General features: G+C 35.8%; 1 protein-coding gene and 1 long non-coding RNA gene across 4 annotated transcripts in view; one reads left to right on the top strand and one right to left on the bottom strand.

Moving 5' to 3' along the window:
* LOC309662482 overlaps positions 1 to 26,957 on the top strand; it is a 437,456-nt gene that overhangs the window by 37,658 nt on the left and 372,841 nt on the right. The window lies entirely within an intron of this gene.
* The window catches only part of LOC309662410 (sodium channel protein type 1 subunit alpha-like), an 89,041-nt gene that overhangs the window by 12,072 nt on the left and 50,012 nt on the right, over positions 1 to 26,957 (bottom strand). Inside the window, exon 2 of one of the 3 annotated variants that reach the window (XM_082465226.1) lies at positions 1,723 to 2,035. In XM_082465226.1, the coding sequence (XP_082321352.1) occupies positions 1,723 to 1,986 (264 nt within the window). In that variant the 5' untranslated portion in view covers positions 1,987 to 2,035. Of the gene's footprint in view, positions 1 to 1,722; positions 26,878 to 26,957 lie in introns of those variants that run through there. The other 2 variants (XM_082465228.1, XM_082465227.1) reach the window with 2 other exon arrangements.

The raw sequence follows: 26,957 nt of genomic DNA on the forward strand, positions 1-26,957 counted from the left end.
CTCAATGTATGCATTTATTGTTTTATAGATAAGGACACAGCACAGGAGATGGGATGCTAGACTTCAGCCCTGTTTGATGAAGTGGTAGACTCTGGGTGGCTTTAATAATTTTTAGATGGTGATTACTACTGGAGAGGTGGGGGCTGGATGTCTGGGGGCAGCAAAATGCCTGCTGAGCATGGAGCCCACTAACCCACTGTAATAGCAGCTCTAAATAGATTGGCTATGTCCAATGGCTATAAATAAAGTAACATACTTTAGTGTTAATGAATTTCTGCCTAGAACACATCAGAGTCATTATTCAATAATAGAGTAATTTTAAATAAGTTAAAACGTATGAATAGTTGGATTATCCACATTTTTACTTTTTTTATACAAATAAACCCCTCGTAGTCTGCTTAATTTGGGTTTTAGCTTTTCAGATATCATATTAAATTAATTTCCAAAGGAGTGATTTAATGATAAAATTCAATTTTTCTCATAATTTAAATGGAAGTTATGAAACAGATAATGGCTTACCTACTAAGATTTAATAATGCAATGTTAATAAGCAAAGTTAAATAAAAGATAATGAATCTATGGAAAATTATTAATCTCTTCCTTCACAGTAAAATGGTCAAATCAGTTTTTAAAAAGGAAAAGTGTGTTACACTTAAGCTGGCTATATCCTGAAAAGTTTTTTAAAAAAATCTGAAACTAATGAGGTTTTTACCTCTGAAAGTTGTAGTAGTTAATGAGAATGTATTTACAAAACTGTCTCGAATCCAAATACTAAAATTCCAAACTTATGCACTTGATAAAAACTAACACGATAACTGTGCCAGCAACCAAAAGCATCCCTAAACGTTTTGGGGGTATTTTTAAGGCCCATGTTTAACTAAAAGATTTCATTTGCTTAATTACAATCTTTGTGCTGTACCTTTCCACCGAGTTCACAAACATATTGTTCTAGGTGAAAAGGATAATAAAATATTGCAAATTAACTAGTCATAAATTTAATCTAAAATCAATACAATAATCTTTTTTGATTTTATCTTTTTCTACACTTTTCTTCTTGGTTTGGTGAAATCATGGTCATAATGAAAGGCTGGGTGCTTACTATTTTCATTTCAAGCATGGATATTCAAATATCATTTATATGTTCTTCAGAATACTACACTTTTGGTCATCCTTACCAATATCAATATATTTCCACCAAAAGATTAAATAAATTTTTAAACTATAGTTTGTATAGGAATGTTTTTTCCCAATGAAAAAAAGTTTATTCAGGAAGTTAACTGATATATTATATATAACATAGTATTTATATATAATATAGAAACTGAAAACGCTTGTGGCATCAAATTTCGTTCCATGAGAAATGAATACCAATATTTTTGAGGTCTTTATAATTTGTGATAATTTCAAGATTTTCAAGTACAGAAAACCCATAAACTGTAAATACAATCTCTGGGGAGAAGTTTTTAATTTGTTAAGTTAGCTGCCTACAACATACATTTATTTTTAGGTATCTATCGTGGTGCATTTGGGACAGCTCCATCTGTTATGATATAATCAACTTATTTGTCATGTATATGCATAAAACATATGCAAATGTGTTTTATTTCCTAAACAGAAGGATACTTAGGCTTTGTGCTAACTTAGCATGTGTTGGTGCTATAACAGTCCAAGGTATACTGTAAGGCAATTAGCAGCAAAATATGCCGGATAAAACACACTCACTTTTTTATTGATATAGTACGGGTCCAGGTCCTCCAGCGGCTCTGACACCATCCCTGGAGGGATGTCTCCATAAATAAAAGGAAGGTTCTTTCCAGCTTCCAAGTCACTATTTGGCTTTGGGCCATGTTCGTCATCATCTTTCTTGTCTGGTTTGGGATTCTTAGCCTTTTCTTCTGCAATGCGTCTTTCAATAGCTGCAAGAGATTCTCTGGTGAAGAAGCTGAAGCTGTCAGGTCCTGGTGGTACAAGCACTGTTTGCTCCATCTTGTCATCCTGCACATTTTAATCACCATTTACTCTGCATATGAAAGTCCTAAAAAAAAAAAAAATACAGATATTTTAAGGAGATTAAGAGATCTTAATATCTACAAACTCCTGTCATGAAATAAGAGCTAGAGGATTGAAATGTTCGTTTCCAATTAAATCCAAATGGAATTACTAAATATAAATTCTTTTTTTGTAGTAAGAACATTTAACTTGAGATCTTTAACATGACACTTTTAACAAATTTTTAAGTATGCAAGACAGTATTGTCAACTATAGGCACGAAGTCGTACAGCAGCTCTCTAGAATTTATTCATCTTACATAACTGAAACTTTATGCCCAATAAATAGCAACTCTCCATTTCGTCCTTCCCCAGCTTCTGGCAAACACCATTCTACTTTCTGCCTCTATGAGTTTGGCTTAACAAACATGTTTTCTATCTCGGGTTTGTTAAATGTCCCATGTTTATTAATTCTTGTGCTTTGCCGAGACAGGAACTGTGCCATAACTTAAGAAAGTAGTTCAAGTATAGCCTTAATTAAAGTACATTAGCTAAATACCACCCTGTCCCAAATGGGCTGTTCACTCTGTGAGCCACCCAGAAGATGAGGATGTAGCCCCATAGAGACCATGGTTAGCTCATCAACAGGCTGAAGTGGAAAGGGAGTTGTCTCTGAGAGGATATAAAATCCAACCCTCTAATCCGCACAAATGGCTCCTGGCCAAGCCGGTCAGAACAGTTTGCTGCAGCCAGACTTAATGACCAGTCAAACAGCCACTGCTGTCCTGATTGAGCCTTCATCTATTCTGAGATACAGACAACCGGAACTGTGACCTGTCACATCATCAGCCATGCTAGGGTTGGCTTATTTAAACACGTACAGAAAGAGACGGTCCAAGGTTAGACAGATGCCATTTAGATGACTAAGAATGAGAGAAAGGCGAGGCTGGGAGGAAATTACTAGATTGGGCTGCAGGTGGGAGAAGATAGCTGTAGGTGCAGGAGATAGCAGGATTCTCTTATTTCAGGAAAATAAAATAATCGGAAAGAAGACAGTTCCGTAAGTTAAATAGGAACTGAGGTTTTCCTTCACTAAAGCAATAATGATATTCTTGCTGATTCTATAGTCCTATAGTGAGAAACACATGAGGACCTGAGGCAAAACACTCGACTCTGTGTAGCAGTCAGACTTGATCTGATGCCTGAGGCCAAATCCCAAATGTATTGTTTTAAGGCATATTTAATATCAGCTCAAATTTCACAGATATTACTGAGCCAAAACTTCTCAGAGCCTAAGCTATCATTTGGCCACACGTTTTATTTGGACACTGCATTAACTCATTAAAGTCAGCAAGCTGGGACTTCCCTGGTGGCGCAGTGGTTAAGAATCCGCCTGCCAATGCAAGGGACACGGGTTCGATGCCTGGTCCAGGAAGATCCCACGTGCTGTGGAGCAACTAAGCCTGCATGCCGCAATTACTAAGCCTGTGCGCCTAGAGGCCATGCTCTGCAACAAGAGAAGCCACTGCAGTGAGAAGCCACTGCAATGAGAAGCCCGAGCACCGCAAAAAAGAGTAGTCCCCACTCACCACAACTAGAGAAAGCTGCGCAGCAACGAAGACCCAAAGCAGCCAAATAATAATAATAATAATAATAAAGTCAGCAAGCTATGATACAGTTAATTGCAGCTTTGGTGTATATGAACTGCAATAATAAAACTGCTGCCATAACTATCTTTTGAGAGGTCTTATAGGTATCTCAAATTTCACTGAAGGAGATTCCCATTGCTGTGAGGTTTATGACCATATTTTTTAGGGGGTGACCAGAAACAAGGAGGTATGGAAGTCTAAATTTGTACTCTCCATCCATTAAGTGAACTAATAAAACTTTCAGAGGTTATTACAATCTACCTGCAATTCGGCTTAGGGCCTAGAAGAATAGAAAAATTAAACCAGTAAATTTAAATCAATGGAAAAAGAATATTTTGCCTTAAAATTTTACTGCTCCCATAAGGCATCAGAAAAATACTGGCATTTCTTTATTTGGAAGTAAAAGTTTAGGGATAACAAGCATGGTGCATTTTCTAAGGGAAGTTTTATAACATCAATGTATGTATGTTTTTATTTTTAACTAATTAGTTTTTTGATAAAAAGCATGTGTAAATGATATAAATTCAAAACATTAAAAAAAAACAGTGTAAATTTTCCCTTCCATGTTGTTCTCCAACAATCAATTCTTGGTCCCAGCGGTAACCACTGTTATCTGTCTACATATATTTTTCCAGATATGTAATAGGTATGCGCTAATCACATGGGTGTATGTATACTCACACATTTTCTGTTTAAAAACACATATATAGGGCTTCCCTGGTGGCACAGTGGTTAAGAATCCACCTGCCAATGCAGGCGACATGGGTTCGAGCCCTGGTCTGGGAAGATCCCACATGCCGCGGAACAACTAGGCCCGTGAGCCACAACTACTGAGCCTGTGCGTCTGGAGCCTGTGCTCCACAACAAGAGAGGCCGCGACAGTGAGGCCCACGCACCACGATGAAGAGTGGTCCCCGCTCGCCGCAACTAGAGAAAGCCCTCGCACAGAAACGAAGACCCAACACAGCCAAAAATAAAGAAAGAAAGAAAGAAAGAAGCTTTAAAAAACAAAAACAAAAACAAAAAAACACATACATAGAATATCTTGCAATACAAATTTTTCTGCACCCTGCATTTTTCACTTAAAATATATATTAGAGTTCATTCCTTATCAGTTTTTATAGATTCAACTCTTTTTATCAGCTGCATGATTTTCCATTTTTTGTACATACTATAATTTATTGAATCAACTACCTAGTTATGGGTATTCAGGTTGTTTTCAGTCTTTTGTTATTATAAATAGAGCTGCAATTAATATATTTTAAACACATACTTTCACATATATGTGAATATATTTATGTTATCAATTTCTAAAGTTGGAATTTGTGCAAAAAGTGAATCTTTAATTTTGACATTATCACAAAATAACTCTCTCTGAAGGTTGAACCAATTGATTCTCCTGACAACAATGTAACACGGTGCCTGCTCATCTCCATTCTCACCACATAATGTGTTATACTTTCAATACGTTCAACCTGACTGAGGCAAAAATGAGGTCATATAATTGTTTTAATTTGCATTTGTCTTAAAATGAGAAAAGTTGAACTTATATGAGCATATGTTTAAGAGCTATATTTTCTTTCCTGTGACTGCCTAGTTAAATAATGGTCCATGTTTTCATTTTCATTTTCTTTTCTTTTTTAACCTATAGCACCTTTTAAATACGACATGAATCATTTAATTTTGGGATACGGGGGCTTTTAAAAAACATACAGTGTATGTATTTTGACTTTATGGTGTTTTATGCTACAGATTAAAAACATTTTAATTAAAAAATGTTTAATGTTATGTGATGATCAAACTCTAATTCTTCTTTGGTTTCTAGATTTTGTGTCATGCTCAGGAAAGCATCCATGTCCCTGCAAGTGTGGAGGGACATATCACATATCATGTTTTCTTCTTGAATTTTTGTCATTTTTATGGCTTAGTTATATAAATTTAAATCTTTGATCTATTTGGAATTTGTTTTCTATCTGGAGTGAGGTAGAGATCCATTTTTTCTAGTTGTCCCAACATTAATTACTAAATAAGCTAACTTCTCCACTAATGCACTATATATATAATATATATATATATATATATATATATATATATAAAACCCCCAAAATCAACAACAAACTTTACAAACCCTAGATATATTTTCATTAAAGTTAAGAAAAAATCAACACTATACAAACAAATCCAATTAGATATGAGAAATAATTATACTATTTAATAAGGATGAAGGAAGTAAAATACAGTTATTTGCATATTATATGATTGTATGCCTAGAAAACTCAATAGAAACATATGAAAAATTCCTAAAAGTGGTGAAAGAATTGAGGTGTTTGAGTTCAAAGGTAACATAAAAAACTCAATAGATTTTCTTTATAGGAAAAACACAAGTTTAAAAATACAATAGAAGAAACTAGAAGCTTTCCCACTCAGATTAGAAACAAGGCAAGGATGTACCCTCTCACCACTTTTCAACATCATACTGGAAGTCCTAGTTAACGCAATAAGCCAAGAAAAGGAAGTAAAAGGTATACAGATTGAGAAGAAAGAAATAAAAATGTCTTTGTTTGCTGATCACACAATTGTCTATATAGAAAAATCCAAAAGAATTAACAAAAGAACTCCTAGAACTAATAAGCAATTATAGCAAGGTTGCAGGATAGAAGGTTAATATACAAAGTCAATCACTTTCCTATATACCAGCAATGAACAAGTGGAATTAGAAATTAAAAACACAAAACCATTCAGATTAGCACTCCTCTCAAAGAAATACTTAGGTATAAATTTAACAGATTATGTTCAAGGTCTAGATGAGGAAAATTATAAAACTGGTCAAAGAAATCACAGTACTAACTAGATAAATGGAGATATTCCTGTTCATGAGTAGAAAGATTCAATATTATAAAGATGTCAATTCTTCCCAAATTGATCTCTATTTGTCCATTGATCTACTGATCAATGAAATCTCAATCAAATTATTTTGTGGATACTGACAAACTGATTCGCAAATTTATATGGAGAAGCAAAAGACCCAAAATAGACAATAAAATAGTGAAGGAGAACAAAAATGTTGGATAATTGACAGTATCTGACTTCAAGAAGCTACAGCTTCACATCAAGAAAGTGTAGTATTGGTTAAAGACTAGATAAATAGATCAACAGAACAGAACAGAAAGCCCAGAAATAGACCAACATGAATACAGTCAACTGATCTTTGATAAAGGAGCAAAGGCAATACAATGGAGAAAAGATAATTATTTCCAACAAATGGTGCTGGAACAACTGGACATCCACATGCAAAAAAAAAAAAAAAAATGAATCTATACACAGACCATATACCCTTCACAAAAATTAACCTAAAATGGATCACAGACCTAAATGTAAAATGCAAAACTATACAATGCCTAGCAGATAACATAGAAGAAAAAGTAGATAATCTTGGGCAAGGTAATGACTTTTTAAATAAACACAAAAAGCATGATCTACGAAAAAAATAATTGATAAGCTGTACTTCCTTAGAATTAAAAACTTCTGCTCTATGAAAGACAATATCAAGAAAATGAGAAGGCAAGCCACAGACTGGGAGAAAATATCTGCAAAAGACAAAAGCTGATAAAGGACTGTTATCCACAATATACAAAGAACTCTTAAAGCTCAACAGTAAGAAAACAAGCAACTTAATTTAAAAATGGGTCAAAGACCTTAACAAACACCTCACCAAAGAAGAAATACGGATGGCAAATAAGCATATGAAAAGATGCTCCATATCATGTATCATCAGGGAAGTGTAAATTAAAACAATGATGAGATACAACTACCTACCTATTAAAATGGCCAAAATCCAGAACACTGACAACACAAAATGCTGGCAAGGATGTGGAATGACAGGAACTCTCAGTCATTGCTATTTGGAATGCCAAATTGTACAGTTTGGAAGAAATTTTGTCAATTTATTACAAAACAAAACTTACTCTTCGCATATGATCCAGCAGTTGTCTTCCTTGGTGTTTACCCAAATGAGCTGAAATCTTATGTCCATACAAATGCCTACACATGGCTGCTTAGAGCAGCTCTATTCATACTTGCCAAAATGTGGACACAACCAGTAGGTGAACGAATAAATAAACTGGTACATCTAGACAATGGAATATCATTTAGCACTGAAAAGAAATGAGCTATCAAGCCATGAAATAACATGGAAGAAACTTAAATGCATGTATTACTAAGTGGAAGAAGCCAGTCTGAAAAGGTTACATACTGTATGATTCCAAATATATAGCAATTTGGAAAAGGCAAAACTATGAAGACAGTAAACAGCTCAGTGGTTGCCAGGGGTTAGAGGGAAAGGAAAGTTGAATAGGTAGAGCACAGAGGATTTTTAGGGTAGTGAAACTGCTCTGTATGATATTATAATGATGGGTAAATGTCATTATACATTTGTCCAAACTCATAGAATTTTCAACACCAAGGGTGAAGCCTAATGTAAACTAGACTCTGGGTGATAATGATGTGTCAATGTAGGCTCATCAATTGTAACAAATGTACCACTCTGGTGTGGGATGTTGCTAGTGAACAGTGCTTGTGTGGGAGCTGGGCATATATAGGAACTCTACTTCCTGCTCAGTTTTGCTGTGGACCTAAAAAATAGTCTATTTAAAAGGAGGAAAATACAATTGATGAAAATTTCCTAAGTACTGTGTAAGAATTTCTTAAAAACTTTGAATAAACCTAGAAAGAAATACAAATGGATAGGAAAGCATATCCTATTCTTGGATAGGAATACTATATAATAAAGATACAAAAATTCCCTAAATTAATAAGGTAAATGCAACCCCCACAAAAATAACAAGAAAATTTTAGAATTATACAAATTTCTTTGAAAATTTATATGGAAAAATAAACACACAAAAATAACCAGAAAATTCTTAAAATGAACTTCAGTTTCAAATTCCTCTTTACTGTGAGAGCTGTGGAAGATAAAGTGCTTAAAATTTCCAAATGATAGATTTTTTTCAGTAATTTGTTTATTTGTGTTTATTTTAATTGCATTATAATCCAATAATGTAGCTTGTATCATTTTTGTCTGTTGGAATATATGAGATTTCCTTTTTGTTGTAATAAAGGTTATTTTTTAAGTGACTTCACCAAGAACACAGAAAACAAGCTTATTCTTTGTTTTAAAGCTATAGAGTTCAACATATCTCAGTTAAGTTTACCTTTATTCTTACTTATTTAGACTTTCTATATGCACATGTTTTTGTTCTAGTTGATCTATTAAGAGTTGTGAAAGGTGAATTAAAGTCTATTTTTAATGTGTTTCTATTCTGCTTATAGTTCCTGTAATTTTTGTTCTATGAATTTTAATGCTATATTATTTGATGTGTAGACATTGGTTATAATCCAATCTTTGCAGTGGGTTGAAGCCTTTATTACCTTAAATAGTCCTCATCTCACTTTAATTTCTTTCCCTCTGAAGACATCTTTGTCTGATATCATGTCATGGCTCCTACTTTTTTCTCATCTGCATTTATCTGGTATGTCTTTGCCCATACATTTGGTTTCATCCATTTCACTGCTTTAACACTTTCCTTAATGTGTATATGTTTAGGTTTTGTCTATAGATGTATTTTAAATATATATGACCATTTTGGCCAACCACTGCCTTTCAGAGGGAGTGCCATATTAGAGATTATTGTCCGTGAAGTGTGTGGATAGAACAAAACAGTGACTAAAAGCCTTCCTCTTCTCCAGAAATAGTCCATTTGAGAAAAGCCCTCCAGGAAAATCTCCCTGATTACTGGCTGTTAGTGCTAACCAGAGAAGTAAACAACCAGGAAGATAGAAGAAAAGCATTTTACACTGACAAATATGATCACTTCAAATGCATTACATAAAATTACAAATTAGCTTAGACACTGGAATTACATTTATATATGAGCAATTTAACCCATATTATAATGACATCATGCTGAGGTTAATGAAATTGTTTCTTCAACTCTAAGTAGACCTTATATTCAAATATTATCTTAAAAATTTTTATATTACATTAATTACAAGAATAAAAGACATTTTAAAAATTATAATCTATCCCATAAGTTTACTTATGGAATATCTAAAAACTGCCAAATATAATTAAATATTAATATTTTATCAGTAACATTATAGAAAAAGTTCTAAATCATATTTGGAATCTGTACATACTTTACTAAAAAATAGAGAAGTAAATCATGAGTTTTTCATTTACCCTTGAAAGGGAACTTCACTCTTCAGTGTAAACATTTATAACTGAATACTTCAAATGGTCCTAATTTATGAAATTATACCTCATCAGATATGGGGGTGGGAACTCACAAAATCTGTGGTTGTAGTTTTAGCTTACACTTTTCTCTTTACATGAGAACCAGCATTTAAATACGTCTTTGGGTTGACAGAGGAGCCCTTTCTCCTTTCAAAGGAAACAAAACAATATAACTTTCTTGGTGAGAAAAGACTTTGAAGAGACATAAATATTCTCAAAATGAATATGAATATGCATTTAGACAAAATGAAAAAGAGAACTAAAGAAGAGAGAGAGAGAAATAACTAAGTAACCACAGCTGGGAACAAAAAAAACCAGGAAGTGTATTACAACAGATAGCAAATCTGAAAGAATTTTTTAAAAGTTGGGAATAAGTAGTGTAGCGGGCAATAGAAAAATGGAAGAAGAAGAATTCTTTAGGAAGACAAGCAAAACAAAAGTAGAAGCCAATTAGATATGAAATCCTAAAGAAGATAAGAAAAAAAAATCCAAAAGAAAATAAATGGAAACCAGAGGCTGTGAAACAAAAAAGGTTGTAAAAAAGCAAAGTAGAATTTGTGAGTGGAAAGAAATAGTCAAGTAATAGCAATAGCATAAATGATATTAATTAATGTGGGTGAAAGAAGAATAAGGGGAAAATTTATTAGAATGTACAAGTATAAATGAAAGAAATGATACATCCTGATGACTCCAAACTGATATAAAAAGGGGGAGCTAAATCAAAAGCATTAGAATTACATTTTAGTGAAATATTACACATTCCTGGAGGCCTTTGTAAGATTAGAGAGTTAATGATGATAATATTCTGTACTGTTTCTAAGATTTTCCTAATTCATTACATATATTATTATAATAAGTTTTATTACCAGATGAGGTTTTGCTTCTTGACGCTTCATATCTCTCTTCCCCTTAGAAGAGTACACATGCATTGCATATTGGACTTGAGTAAGCATTTATCACAGCCAACATATTTTCCTGAGATAGCTTGGACTGGTGACCAATATGGTTTTGGTTAGCTGCATAGTACAGATAGAGGAGCTTCAATTAAAATAAACTTAACTCATGACGTCCCACAGTTCAGACATCTTTGGGCATCTGAATTTTTCCACCCAAAGAGAAATATCTACAATAACTCATATCAAGCATTTCATTTTCAGTGTGGCATTTCACATAAAAGTCTTAAACATGAAGGCAACCTTATCAATGCTTTGTACTTGAAGAAATTTGGCCTTTTATAAGTTAATTACTGTGCAACTTCTTTTGGGGAGCACCTCTGTCCATGACTACACAGCTATGCCCTCCAAACAAACTTCTATGAAGCTATAAGGTGATATTTTATTACTTATCTTTCTTAGTCCTCTGCTAATTTTTCTCTTTGGTTCAGAATCTGGGTGAGAAAAAGAGATGTTATTTAATGTTCCCCTTAAAAGATTCCCAACTTCCACAACTTTTCATTCTGATGCGATTGTGGATTTAGGTGAGGAATAATATAAATGAGGTAACTTCTCATGGAATTTTTTTGGTTCAACAACAGCCTTAAATTCCATGTTGTTTTTAAAGCCTAAAAATAATTCGCCTCTCCACTTGCTGTGCCTCCTCGCCCCAACGTGGTAAGAAAATTTTCTCACCTTTTCCTCCAAATTTCTACTGCTGCCATTATGATCTATTAGAATAATTACTATTATTTTATGCCTTATCTGACCCTGGAAGAGATTTACAGGGGAAAAAAAATCAATTGACTAATTGATAAGTAAACTAAACATACAGTCTGATGTTTTCTCAGGTTGTCACTTTTAAGTTTTTCCTGACAGACGAGTGTACATACTATATGTAATCCTTCATATAATTATATTTTAATGTTGATGTGGAAGAGGTCCCTTGAGTTTACAGGACAGGCTTTCAGGCAGAGGAGAATTAGTTTGCCTCAACCTCTGAACTTCTGAAAGGTTAAGTAAGTTACTTTAATACAATCAAAGATAAGTAAATCATAAAATCAAGAAATAGCAAACGTTGAAAGAAAAGTTAGAAATCATCTAATCCATCCCTCTCATTTAATAGAAAACAAACTGCATCAAAGGCAAATTGACATTTCTTTGTTTAGATTTTGCGTGCTTCTTACTTACAAAATAAATATATGATTTGTCCAGGGTCACTAGGTTATTAATGAACTGGATTCAGAAGTTTATTTCCTGATTCCCAAACCAGTGCCTGCCCATTTCTAATAGTTATGAGATAATTTTCAAGTATATACATGATTTTAAACTTAAGTAAAATGTATGCAAATATAATACAAGTAGCCACGTTAAACTAGTATTCATTCAATGAAATACATTTCTTGGAAAAACCCAAAACAAATCTAGTAAATGAAGTATTTTGGCAGAAATGGAAACTGTCTTTAAAAACCTGAAAAACACAAGACACCAAAAAAAGGCGATCATAATATTTAAATTTAGAAATTGTATTATGCAGGTTTGAAACCTGATGAATTATCTTTCCACAGTCAATTTATATTTTACTTCTGTAACTTTTTTATGTTTTGCTAAACCTATTTCTATTTACCACTGAGCAGATCACTTTGTATAATTCATCAGCCCCAATCAAAGGTTTTCTAACCAAAATTATAACATAACTATCCAACATTATGTGGATAGTTGATGTGCCTTGACCACCTTATACTATATAATATGAAGTGGGGAAAATTCATATATTTGCAATTCTGTCTTTAAAATGGTTTGATTCTCAAACGAGGAGAAACCAAACAGACACTTGCCAGAATGACTGCCAGCTCCTTACAGCGTCCCATTACTATTCTGGGGACATAATCCATCTGGGCGTGGCAGTTCGTGAGGAAGTGTTTCAGTTGATTTTGTGGTGTTTCTGCCACCCACTTTACAAGAGAATGTTACTGCCAATGATAATAAAAATAACTAGGCAAAATGTTATTCTTATGGTTGTGATCTCACGTCATTATTTCTTAACACCCAAGAAAGAAACTGCTTTTACATAGAATTTCACAAGCCTAGGAAATATTGTTTTATGAATTTATTTTCTAGAAATAATTGGGTTTGGTATGTTTATAATTAAAGTCTTTATTTCATGTGTTTTTTAATAAGACCAATTTTTAGTATTACAACTGGGATTAACTACACAACATATTTCATCTGCATGTTTAAAACATTTACATTCTTTCAAAACTTTATTAACCACCCCTAAATTTTCATGCTATATGCAGATTACATTTAAAACAAGGTCACATACCTAACATATGTCTACATGTACATTCATTCATTTCAAGAGTATTTTTCAGAACATCCTAATAATGAACTACAAGCTACAAAATTCAGTAAATTCCCTAGTGCCTTTGTTGATCCAATATCAATAAACTACTTTGTTCAAACTGACAACATCATTTCTTGCTGTGTTGAATATTTTCTATGTTTCTATCTTTACTTCAGATGCTAATGCAAAGTTAACACAAAGAGTGCAATTAACATGTGCTATATGTTGAACTAAAATAAAACACTCCATTCTAGGCATGTTTGGAATCAAGAAATATATAACCATCACTTTTTATTAATAAAATTGTGCAATTATTGGGCATCTTTTGCCTTGAATTAACATTGAATTAAACATCGTTTAATTAATTAATGTTTAATTCTAAACATTTAATTAAATGTTTAGAAAAACAAAAAACGAGACCTCATATCACATCAGTTGGAGTTAACTTTGAATGTAATACCAGTTTGGCAATATGTTTGAAGCAGTATTTGATAAATTTTAAAAAATACATAGATTCATTCATTCGTGTCAGTTCCCATAATGTGCTTGACCATGCATATACTCCTGTAGCCCACAGGCTTATGCTCTTGCCCCACAGAGAACTCACCTACTCAAATTTAGCTCTAATAGACACCATCCTGTCTTTAATCCTATCTTTCTTTGCTCAGTGGAAAATTTTATTTGGCAAAATAATTAATTGGGTCTAGTCTTATAAGCAATTGCTATTTCTGGACTATGCCTTTATACCATTAATTTGTTTCCTGAACTCCAGAAACCACTACCTAGTATAAGACATATCTTGCACTTAGTGGATTCCTGAGTAACAAGATGCTTAAACAGTATGAAGTGCTGAAATGTATGTGTCCTAGACTTGGGCTGAGAGCCTTAGCCCTTAGAAAACTCATTATGTGATGGCATAGTTTAGTGAAATATAAGTTTGTGTGTTCTGTTTATACATTTTTCTTTCTCTATCATTTCAAGCAAATTGAACTGTGAGGTCTTTATTACCTCAGGAATTTTAGTAGAGCAGTAAATAGGAGCTGCTTAAAGTCCATGCTCTTGTTAAAATCTTAAAGTCTCATGGTAAAATCTTAAATGCGTTGTAGACAAGAGGTTAGAAGTTCCAGAGCAGAGGAGACAGGGGAGAGAGTTGTTCAGGTGAGTTGTGAGAGTCTCTAGACAGAGAAGAGGATGGCAGTACCCCAGGCAGGTGATACAATCTCAGAGGGGACAGCTGGGAGGTTAGATCCTTGGCAGGGAGGCTCTTAGTCTTACCAAAAACTCCTGTACTAAGCATGGCACAGAGTAGCAGATTTTATGAACTTGAAGGGGTGATTTGGGCACCATGATGATATTTAATTATGGTAAGGGGATTATACATCTCCACCGGCTGCCATGTTGCCTGCAGGCCCTTCCAGTAGGTGGGGCTCCTGGAATGTACTTCTTTGCCCCATTGTCCATTTGGTCATGTGACTTGCTTTGGCCAAAGGAATGTGAGACAAAAACATAGACTTCAATCAAACAGAAGTTTTCACGGCAATGTTGTGGTCAGCCCAGATTCTTATTCTTTTCCCTCTGCCCTGAGACTGCCCTGAGTCTCAAACAGGGGCTGCTCCTTCAGCCTGGGTCCTGGGATTGCAGGACACATCCCAGAACCGCCAGAGCCAACCTGCAGCCACTAACAAGTCTGTAAATCACTGAGACTTCGGGGTTGTTTAACACAGCAAAGTTAACTAACCGGTCTGTAAAAGCCGCTAATCAATGACCAGATTGCTAAATTGATTAAACAAATAATAAAGAAACATGGTATCTCTTAAACAACTTTTGACTGAGATTCCGCTTATCAGGCTCTCTACCTGTAGTTCTGTCATGAAGAACATAAGTATCATTAGGATGCTTTTTTTTTTTTTTTTTTTCTTCCTCTGAGAGATGCCAGTTATAAAAAGTCAGATGGCAGATAGCCCAGATTACAAACCTTGTGAAATTCAGGTTCTCTTTTGGATAACCCTACTCAGAATAACTGAAGGGAATTCTTTGGCACAGCTTTGATTCATTTGTATTAAGAATACAGTAACAGCCCTAATTATGAACAAATTATTTAAGTTAACATTTCCATGTCTTCCATGTTAGAAGTAATCTTATTTTGGTGGGTGAGGGATCTGGTCACAGAGATTTGGGAGGATACAGAGAAGAAGATTCATAGCTCACAGCTGTGTCTGTGGTTACAGATTTGGACAGACTGTGGGGTGAAGGGCCCTAAGAGCCTAATGTGGGCCTCCCAGCCCTGCTTAACTGGGAATGGCGGAGGCACACCTCGATCCAGGCTACACACAGCAGGTTTTGAACACAGGGCATTTGTTTGAGCGCAGAAGTGCAGAGGCCGGTCCCGTTCTTTTGCTCACTCTTCCCTTTCTCGTCGCTCATCTTTTCTGTCCCAACTCTCCTTGATTCCCCATCCCCTTCCTTTTCCTCAGCCCCCATCTCACTTCTGTTGCTCATCTTCCCCACCCTCCCCCCTCCTCTGCAGAAATGTCAGGAGTCCACTCAATTTTTTTTTTGAAAACCACCATCAAAAAGTAATTTAATATAAACCCCACAAAGATACAGACAGAATGAATGTCATTATTCTCGTTGTTCTCTCTCAGGCAGTGCAAGCCATTTGTGCTGAGAGCCCTCATCAAAGTGGGAGTTCTGTAGCTATAAGTAGCAGCCAGGGGACATGGTGCTAGAGTCAGCATTTGTCCTTTTATGGCTATGGGACAATAATGGGAGGAAAAAAACCATCAGGCTTACTTGGTATGATTCCCTTTGAAGGAAAGTAGAAGCTGGCTCTAGCATTTTAACACAAGATGTCGGGGGCGGGGAGGGTGGGGGAACGGTTACATTCCCTCTTTGCAAATATCTACCTTGATCATCATTTCAGTGAAAGAATGCAATACTTTCAATCAGTATGTAAACACTTTCAGGACTCATAGCACACACGATTAGACTCTGTTCCTCAGAGAAATAGAGTCCATCTCTTTGGTCGCATCTTTACTGAATGTCTAGGTGTTCTTAAGAATTCATAGTTATGTTTATTTTTATTTTGGGAGGACTTCCACCCTTTACTCTTAGGAGTGTTGCCTGACAGCTCAGGGTATGAAATAGTTCAAGAGAAGTCCCAGAGCTGCTGCAGCCAGAAGGGTGTAGAAATGGTGTCACACAGGAAGTAGCCTGGAGGGTGGAATTCTGCCCAGGGGGCTACTCTTTAGCATGAACTCAATCTGAAGTTACTCTTCCTGCTCAGAGAATTTGTATGGCACCGTCTCTTCACAAAGCAAAACTGCCAAGGGCAGAGTAGGTATATTGAGAAATATAGCAGAGAACTGAGGGGCAGCTGGGTAGAGGCGGGATGGAACTACAGGGGGAAGAAAAAGAGAAAAAGATGGCGGAGGAGGGAGCGAAGAGTGCTGCACACAAATGAATGGCCCTGGGGCAGGAGGATCTGCTGATGGACACTTTCACTTTTCCCAACGGCTTGAAGACAAAGGGAACCTCCCTGTGTTTTGAGGAACCGAGACCAGGAGTATCAGAGCTGCCGAAATTCAGTTGAAAGAGATTCTGTATATATAAAATCTGAACATTGAACACTTATAGACAAAGTAATAACATTAAGTGCAGTTATTACTATGGACTCTTTGTTCAAAGAAAAACCCTACCAGTACAGGGTAAGCTGAAAGAACGTACAGAAAATAGATCTTGAAAGATGAAAGATGGGGATGATTTCCTGATTCAAGGATTCACTATATTAGATTTTCTTTATATGTTATTTCTCATCTGTGACATACAATTATGATTCACTTATTTTATATACAATTATACTTACGTTAGCTGCTTTACCTTTCAGTCTGTGGTGTGAGTTCAGTCATTCTCACTACAATTACTTCTGTAGTGTACTGGTCTGGGTTAAGGTGACCCTCTAGCTATTGCTATAGCTTTGTCTAGATTGAGTGCCCACCAGCTGATGATTAGCACAGATTTGTATACAGTGGATATGACCAGATGTCCAGAACATCTGTCACAGCAGAGCCTTAGCCAGGACTATTCCTGTCTCTCTGTGCAACACATGATATGTGCAATGAATTTTGTTCATTCTTCAAATGTTTATTGAATGTATACCAGGTACAAGGCACTGAGCAGGGCTGTGAAGGATATAAGTTCACAAGTGGAAAAGAACAATATTGGGAATACTGGAAGGTAAGTAAATTCCCTTTATAAGCTACTTTATGAAATACACTTTAGGCCACTTGGCTCGTGACTTGAGAATTAAGCATTTTTTGACCTTACTGAATTCACTTTTTTAGTCCCAGAGTGGAGGGAAACAGATGTTGAACATTGAAGCACTAAAAACTAGACATCTCTCCCAACCCCACAAGTCAAGAGACTCTGTGTGTGTGTGTGTGTGTGTGTGTGTGTGTGTGGGCAGTGAGCTGCAAAGCTGTTCAAAATTATTACCGATAAACCATGTTTTAATAATTGGACAACCATTGTGTCATCTGTATTCACAGTCTCACACAAAATTATCAGGCCAGAGTGATTTTTCTCTAATCTAGATGTCCATTTTAACACTCATTTCATTTAAAGATATTTTTGGTACATCAAACTGAATGTTAATAAACCTGTGAGACAAGAAAACAAAGTTCAATGCATGTCCTGCATTCTTTCTACCTAACCATTTTCGTGGTGCCAATGCCTTTTATCCAGGTGTCAGTGAAGAGATAGTTAAAACAAAAATTCCTAAAGGAAAGAAAAAAGCATGCTTTTTGGATCCATTTCTGTTCTTGCATCTCAATATATTTTCTAACATTTAAGTGCTGACAAAAATTTCCCTTTTTGTTACCCTCCATAGCAGGTGGCAGCTGAAGTTGTTCAATTATATGCTTTGTTAAATAAAACCTTGTAAATATTGTAAAGACTATTATTATATTCAACTAAAGCTTACACTCAAATTATTTTTCCTTCTGCTTCAGTTCCCAAATACTTTTCACCTGCTACTTCACCCCCAGCCCCAGTAAAGTCCCAAAGCCCCTGGGCTAGGCAGGGTATGATTGTTTTTTAAAAGTTATAGGGTTGGTCTAGATGACTGCTTGACTTGTTGAGAAAATTGCTGCACTTTTCTGGGTAGAGTGTTGGGTGGAGGAAACATAATGGTGTTCAAAGATCAACTCATCACTGGGGCTGGGCTGGCAGATTGGGGTAGGGAGAGCCAGGGCCAGCTTAAGCCATGGTGAATACTAGTAGCCGCCATGATGATTTAAGGAATCTGAATAGGGCTGACAGAAAGAATATGTGACACCCAGTTAAATCTGAACCTCAGATAAACAACAGATTCTCTTTTTTAGTATAAGCATACCCCATACAATATTTGGGGCATACTTCTACTAAAAAATTATCCATTGCTTATCTGAAATTCAAATGTAACTGGGTATCCCATATTTTTATTTGTTAAATCTGGCAACCCTAAATCCAAAGAAAGTCTTCTCTGCTAAAACTTCTTTTCACATTGCCTAACATTCAATTAATTAACATTTTTGGGTCAGTTAACAAGCATTCTCTTTTAAAAGACCAATATCTCTGTGAAGTATATAAGTCGTTCATATGTCACTGTGAATTAAGTTAAAGAGACTGCTTACTTCTCAATGTCTAGCTCATTTCTCTGAATCAAAATGGGTCAATCAGTCAGACTGAGGGGCCGGGAATTCTTTTTCTGGTGGGAAGAGGTCAAGTGTGTGGTTGGGCAGATACTGTTACTTTCAGTGGGAGTATACTTATGGATGAACCAATTTTAGTGGGGATTTTCTGATGGAATTATCAAATGCCAGGGAGAGACTATATAAAAGGATGAAATGGGGCTAAGAGTATAAAGTAGTAGTACCAGAGAAACCCCACTTATTCTAGAATTTTTCCTGAAAACAGTGCTTAACTCCTGAGAGGAATCAGTAGTGGGATTTATTTTTCAAAAGTTGATAATGATTAACAATAATGTTATTTAATTAATAATAATGTTAAACCAGTGGCAAGTAGATTTTCACAAATGGTGAAGATGGCAATAAAAATAAAATCGCAAGACAGATCAAGTTAACTAATTTCATTGTGGCCTCAATATGTGTAAATAATGATGGTTATATTAAAAACATTGGCTTCCATTTTAAGCGGACTTCTCAAATAGAAGGTTCTGAAAACCCAGCTTTTGGTGTGGATGATATCTGCTTCCTCACATCCTGTATAGTCAGATCACTAAGGATGAAACCAATAAACCTGAACAGCCATAATAACAAGGAGAAAAATGCTCTTACACATTTGCATGAGGCATAAACCTATAAACTTTTGAGAGATAAAGCAATTATATACTCCCTTCTACCTTAGATGTGGGACAATACATTCCTAGCAAAAATCAAAGGACAATATGAATTTGGCAACATTTAGCTCTTCTTAAAAAGAGTCTAGGCCAGAAAGCCTTCCCCAGTCACCAGTGTCCACAGCCTGTAGAGTCTTTACCACTCACTGGTCACAAGGCAGATATTTTCTTATAAAATGTAGCTAATATGTTATACTTTTACCATTGTTACAAATCCCTTTCACTTCCCATAACACCCAGAAGAGTAATATGTACCTAACAGCCATCCAAAATTTTTGATTAATTGAAAAATTGTTCATTAAATTTCATATTTTAAAGTGGAATCCTCCATATTCTAAATTCCAAAATCTAATATTTTATATTATCTATTGGTTTACTCATACTGCTATTTGTTACTTGTAACCAAATAATCCAAGTTTAAAATTTCATTTCCCTAAGATTTGTGTTTTAAAATAATGCAATTTACCAAAACTAATTCAGACTACAATTACATTCTATTTCAATTACTAGCATGTTATTGTACCACAATCTGCATGAAACAGATGTCAGAACATCATGGTCTATCCTGCATTGGGGTTTTTGGTTTTTGCCCCCTCTTGAACAATGACTTCTATGGGAAACACAGTGAACCAGCTGTCTGGCTGACGGGGAAAGGTATACAATGCACAGCTTTGCAACACTGCACTAATGCAGTACAGAGACGCTGCAAAGAGGCTGGAAGTAAAATCATTTCTTTCTGGAGCAGCACTGCTGGCTCTCAGCTGAGATGAAAAAGAGATTTGCTTTTCCTTTCTTTCTTTTTTAGAATTCACATAACTAATCTAACAGTAATTCCTGTAAACACTGGCTATAAGGAAAGAAAATTGTTTGACAATTTTTAGAAACTAGAGACACAGCAGTTTTAAATACTTTTATCTATCTGGTAACCAAAGCAGAGGGTCCTTACAAGAAGGACTTAGATGCTACTGATTTGAACAAAGGGAAAAAATGGATAAATTTATTGTATGCTTTATTTAGTTTGAGCTTCATTTCAAGCCTAGAAACAGGATTATAAAAACATCAAGGATTCAACAGCACTGGTAGAGGACATTAACTGAGCTGTAGGGATGGAGTTGACAGGTCTGATGCAAGTGCAAGCTTTCCTCAGCACTCCGGGTATCTTTATAACCTGACAAATCTTGTTGGCCGCGTAGATAAGTCAAGACCCTTTCTGCTACTGCTCAATTGTTGTTTTTTCTTTTTTCCACCAAAGAGAAAGGCAGAAAAGGCAACTTCAGCATTAAGGAAAAAGGCAAATTGCTCAAACATCCAATAAGAACTAAATCTCTTGGATCCTATGTTTTCTCCCAACTCTCCTAGAGGTATAAGCAAAATCATTCTATCTGATATACGGGAGAACCAAAATGTGTGCCATTTACTGCGTTCAGTAAATATTTTCTTGAATGAATGAATAAATGAATGAATTCAGAATCAGAGGCTGACCTCAGGCCATCTGCTCAGTCATAGGTCATTAGAAGGGCAACGCTACTGTCCTTCTCCCACATCTCATTCTAATATATATGTCATCACCAAACTAAGGGAACTCAAACATGGAGCGATAATAAAAATTTTCAGAGCTTCATTCATTCTCCTTTCTACAAAATTTAAGAATGTAACATTAAAGTTTAATTAAGTACAGATTTTTTAATTTGTGGAGAACTAAAATAATATGGCATATTGCTTATGTATCAAATAGACACTGAACCTTGAGGATATATGTGATTTTATTCATAAAAATCACCCGGGGAAGCTTTTTGAAAACACAAGTCCAAGGCCCACCCCAAGATTTTGTTTCAGAGGTCTGAAGTTGGGCCTGGAATCTGTTTTTAAACCACCCGTCCAGGTGATTAAGATGGAGGGCTTATACTTAATCAAAGGGCAAGTGTTGAGAAACATTGATAGGATGAATGGACTAGGTCAGGCATACTTTATAAATATCAAAAGCAAGCATTTGGCACCTAAGGAATTAAGTTAATTCATGCGAGTATCTGTTTATTGATTAGAGAGGAATCCATGATTCAATAATTTAAATGGAGGAAGGGTCATTTATAACCTGGAGGTTTATTTTGTCAACCATGAAAGTTTTGTGGTGAGATCACAGGACCTAGAATGAGGATATCTCAGTTCAAATTTTGGTTCTAATCCTTAATAAAACTGTGACATTAAAAATAGTTTCATGACCTCCTTCAGTTCAATTCCATCACTTATAAAATGTGAATAATTCTTATAATAACACAGTTGGGGTGCTTACTCAGCCCCATGTGTAACCCGGGCTGAAAGATGAACCTAGACGAACATGTTTGCACCACCTGACTTTCCCATCCCTTCCGCACGGCCATAGCCTAGTAGGTGAAATGATCCCCCACTGATCACAGGGGGATCAATCCATAAGCTTAACTGAGCAGATAGGATTCTCTTTCTGGAGAATGATTAGATTGGGGTGGACTGAGTGAGTCGGAACATTATGGGAACCTGAACGGAGTGATACAGAGTTGAGGCTGGGAAGTACTATCTGGCCATGAGCAATCCAGGACACGAGCAAGAGGACAGCAGCCAAAGCAGCAAAAGACAGAGAAGCAGAGACAAAAGTAAGTGTGCAAACACCGAGAAAGAGGGAGCTGTTGTGATCTGGCTCCTGACTTCTCAGTTCAGTTCAGTCTCTTTATGGCTTAGCTGGATTTTGGTCTATGGGATTTTCAGTAAATAACCCATTTGACTTACACTACCTTGAATGTGTTTTTATTCCTTGAAAACAAGTGTTCCCTGACCCAACCCCCCTACCAAAAAAAAAATGTAAAAACACTTTGCACATAACAGATTCTTAAAATTTTAACTATCTACCTTATAAAGGAGAAAATGAAGGCCCAATGAAGTTAAGTATCACATATAATGGGGTGACTAGCCCCAGTCAGAGAGTTTGTAGGACGTTTGAGATTTGAATCTGGGTCTACTGTTTCATAGTTCAATGTTCTTGTTATAAAACCAGAAATTTAGGCAACAGGGCTGATATTTGGTTAGAAACATTTATTGTCTCAACATGTTTTCTCAGTGAGAAATTGAGCCGTCCTAACTTTTCTTAAAAGTAGACTAAAAGAATCCTTCCAGGCCAAATCTTCCTCAAAACATGGTCTAACATAATTTCAAGCACTTGGACAAATGCCTATTTGGGATATCAGATCTCTATGTTATAAAGAATGGATAAAAATCTTGACCAGAAGAAAAAAGGCTGCCATTATTACTATACTTTAAACATTATGAAAGAAAGAAAAGAATGCCACTTAGAGAATGACTGATTTTGAAGAGACGTTTTTCCTGATAGGTCTGTTAGAAGGGGTTACCTGCAGATGGCATCTCTGGGTCACTTAATGACTTGAGTGGTTGAAAGTGTCCTTTTAACAGTTTTTTTTAAAAAATTAATTAATTAATTTATTTATGGCTGTGTTGGGTCTTCGTTTCTGTGCGAGGGCTTTCTCTAGTTGTGGCAAGTGGGGGCCACTCTTCATCGCAGTGCGCGGGCCTCTCACTGTCGCGGCCTCTCTTGTAGCGGAGCACAGGCTCCAGACGCGCAGGCTCAGTAGTTGTGGCTCACGGGCCCAGTTGCTCCGCGGCACGTGGGATCCTCCCAGACCAGGGCCCGAACCCGCGTCCCCTGCACCGGCAGGCAGACTCTCAACCACTGCGCCACCAAGGAAGCCCGAAAGTGTCCTTTTAAATGATCAATTTAGACCTTGTAGAATGAATATCTGCCAGAATAAGTTTTAGTGCAGGTGACACTAAGTTGTGCCCAGCATATTAAATTGAGCCAAATTCATTTTCCAAATTAAGTCTCAGTTTTATATGTTATTATATAATCTTTTGGCAGAAATAAGGAACAACATCCAGAATGTTGCACTTCAGAATTCAAAGAATCCTAGTACAAAAATATCTAGTGTTTTAGATGTTTCAAACTAGGGCCAAATGCAGAAAATAAGTTGGAGATGATAAAAATACCAGAAATTTCTATTCAGTTGGCATAGACATACTAGGCATACTAGGCTAGGCATGTAGTAGAATGGAATTCAACAACAATAAGAAAGATCACTAAATACCAATCGACCCATTAATCAAACACCAAAGAAACTATTAAACTACCACCATGCTCAGTTACATACTAGACAATGTAGGGCTAGCAGAGATTTGCAGTGGGCTCCCTTTTATTAACTTTCCGGTGTAGACACAGGGGTTTATCTATGAACCCATTATAACCCTCCACGCTTCCCCTTTAACTATTAGAAGCACAAAGCTAAGTTGAGAACCAAGTAAAAATCATTATAACACTTCAGGGTTTGGGAACATCTAATTCACCACTCCTTTTAGCTTGTTTGGTCTTTACTATTTTGATTTATATTGTATTTGATTTTGTAAGTCAGATCAAATCCCTTTTGAAAGTAGAAAAGAAATAAACAAATGAAGTTCTCCCTTGCTACAGTTTATGCCCATTTCCAGTGATTTATCTTTCCACAGAGATAAAAAAATCCAATCACATCTCCTTGTGACAAAGCTACATATATTTGAAGACAGTTACCATGTCTCCCTTTAGTTTTCTCTTCAAACTGAAAAATTTTCAATCTTTTAAGCCCCTATCATGTAATCATTGGCATTGTTCATTTGCTCCTTTCCAATTTCTGTCCAACTTCACTGATCTGCTTAGAGACTCTAAAGGAATAATAGTCATAAGAATAGCATAAAAATGATTCCTGACTTTTGCATACATTTTCTTTACAAATTACTGGGTCAAGTGTTTCAGTAATAGGGTATCTTTATTCACTTAGCCTGTATCTTGCACAAATCAATTTGACATTAAAAAAAAGGATTGAAAAAATAAAATTGATCTTTAGATATAAAAATATCCTATGATCCTCTTCCTGCTATTAATCAGCAAAAACAAATATTTACTGACTTCCTGTTAAACGTAAGGGTCTTGATTCCACCAACTTGTGACTAGTTTTCCTACCATCTTGTGATTTGTATAGTTTGTTCTTGATTCACAATATATTACACCTTGGCTGAACTTTACACTAGAATCTGTCTTGCTTTAATCAACCAGTTTCTAAAAGTTTCAAGGTTATTCTGTGTCCTATTCCTGTATCTCTCAGAGCTATTAATATGATTTACTATATACCATTTAAACTTTTATTCCCAATTTCAACATTGAGGTCAGTGAAAAGTTATTAAACAGTAATAATCTCTGGATTGATTTCAATAGTGTAATTAATATATTTCTCCCTGATATCATGGATTCATTCTTAACCATCTTGAATCCCTTGAACATTACCCTAACAATTAACTTTAAATTAAATTAGATTAATAAGGCAATAATTGCAGGAAAGCAGATTCAGAGTTATTCTAAAGATTCTAAGACTCTATAATGCCCACCCTGGCTTTTGATTCATGCTGAATACATGTAGTGTACACATTCATACCATAATCTCTTTTAATTGTATAATTGTATATGGTAGTACTTAATAAAATATAAATTCTTTCATAGATGTCCTTTTTGACAGTCAAAGTGTATTGTTACCATCAACAGACACTGAAAGTTCAACTTCTTTCATGTGGTGGTCCTTCATAATTCTTAAACAAATGTTGGAAATTAATGATAAAAGATCATGTACAGGTATACAAAAGCCTCCCTGAAGCACAGATAAGAGATATCTATTATTTTTGTCTTAATCAACATGACTTTTTACTTTGTCACAGAAGGAAATTAAATTGGTCTGACATAATTTCTATTCACAAGGCATCAGTTGTTTTTTTTTTTTTAATTTTATTTATTTATTTATGGCTGTGTTGGGTCTTCGTTTCTGCGCAAGGGCTTTCTCTAGTTGCGGCAAGTGGGGGCCACTCTTCATCGCGGTGTGCGGGCCTCTCACTATCGCGGCCTCTCTTGTTGCGGGGCACAGGCTCCAGACGCGCAGGCTCAGCAATTGTGGCTCACGGGCCTAGTCACTCCGCCGCATGTGGGATCTTCCCAGACCAGGGCTCGAACCCGTGTCCCCTGCATTGGCAGGCAGATTCTCAACCACTGGGCCACCAGAGAAGCCTGCATCAGTTGTTTTTATCTGTATTATTCTAGGTGACTATCAATTTTAATATATGTGTGATTTTTATTGTTCTGTTTTCTCATTTTTTAAGGCTATCTCAAGATATTGAGTTAAGATGAAGGTCCTAAAGTTCATTAATCACTTTTCTCAAACACCCCCAAATTTGCCCTTTCACGGAATTAATGCAATACTCTATGTATTCACCATTACTGATGGAAATCTTCTAAAAATATTATATACTTTTTCTCTTTTTATTTAAGAGTTTATAAATATATGGTAATTACACTTTGTTTCTGCTTTTAACTTCTCTCCCCTTCTTGCCTGGAAGGGAATGCCTAATTCTGGATATCTCCATCTCTACTTCCTCCTCTAGTCCCTATTAATTTGTTCTTTCCAAATGCCAGGGTTTGAAAGAACTGTTTTAAATAGGTGTCTATTAAAAAATTTTTATATGTGAGGCCATGTAGACTTCAATTTGAAGCAAAAGATATGAAAAGATATTTGGAATGTTCAAAAGCCTATATATTCAATTGGAAGTTGAGTTCTAGAGGTTTGGAGAATTAGAGAACTTATATCCAGATAAATGGAGTTAATTGTAGAAATATTTATGTGCAATCTGCATTATTTAGATTGTTTTCTTCTCAAGTGCATATAAACAATTCTCAGGAAATATATATGTATGTATATATCTGTGTATATGTGTGTATGTACACTGAAATTAATATTAAAGCAGAGAATTACATCCTTTGAGTTAGTAATGTGGATGTGAGATTTGTAAGCCATTTACTAATTAAAGTTACATGAAAGAGAAATCTTATTTAACCTTTCTCATTTATAATTACAAGAGCCAGTAAGTAAATTTATATTTTGAATATTAAAACTATTTGCCAACCAGAACTTCCCTGGTGGTCCAGTGGTAAAGAATACGCCTTGCAATGTAGGGGACGCTGGTTCGATCCCTGGTGGGGGACTAAGATCCCACATGCTGCGGGGCAACTAAGCCCGCGCCACAACTATTGAGCTCAGGCACCTCAAAGAGAGAGCCCGCGTGCCGCAAACTACAGAGCCTATGCGCTCTGCAGCCCACGCGCCACAACTAGAGAAGAGAAAAAAATCCGCACTCCACAACTAGAGAGAAGCCCGTGCGCCACAACGAAGAGCCTGTGCGCCACAACGAAAGATCCTACATCCCTCAGTGAATATCCCGAGTACCGCAACTAAGACCTGATG

The sequence above is a fragment of the Balaenoptera physalus genome (genome assembly GCF_965194825.1).
Source record: "Balaenoptera physalus genome assembly, chromosome: 6".
Lineage (NCBI taxonomy): Eukaryota > Metazoa > Chordata > Mammalia > Artiodactyla > Balaenopteridae > Balaenoptera > Balaenoptera physalus.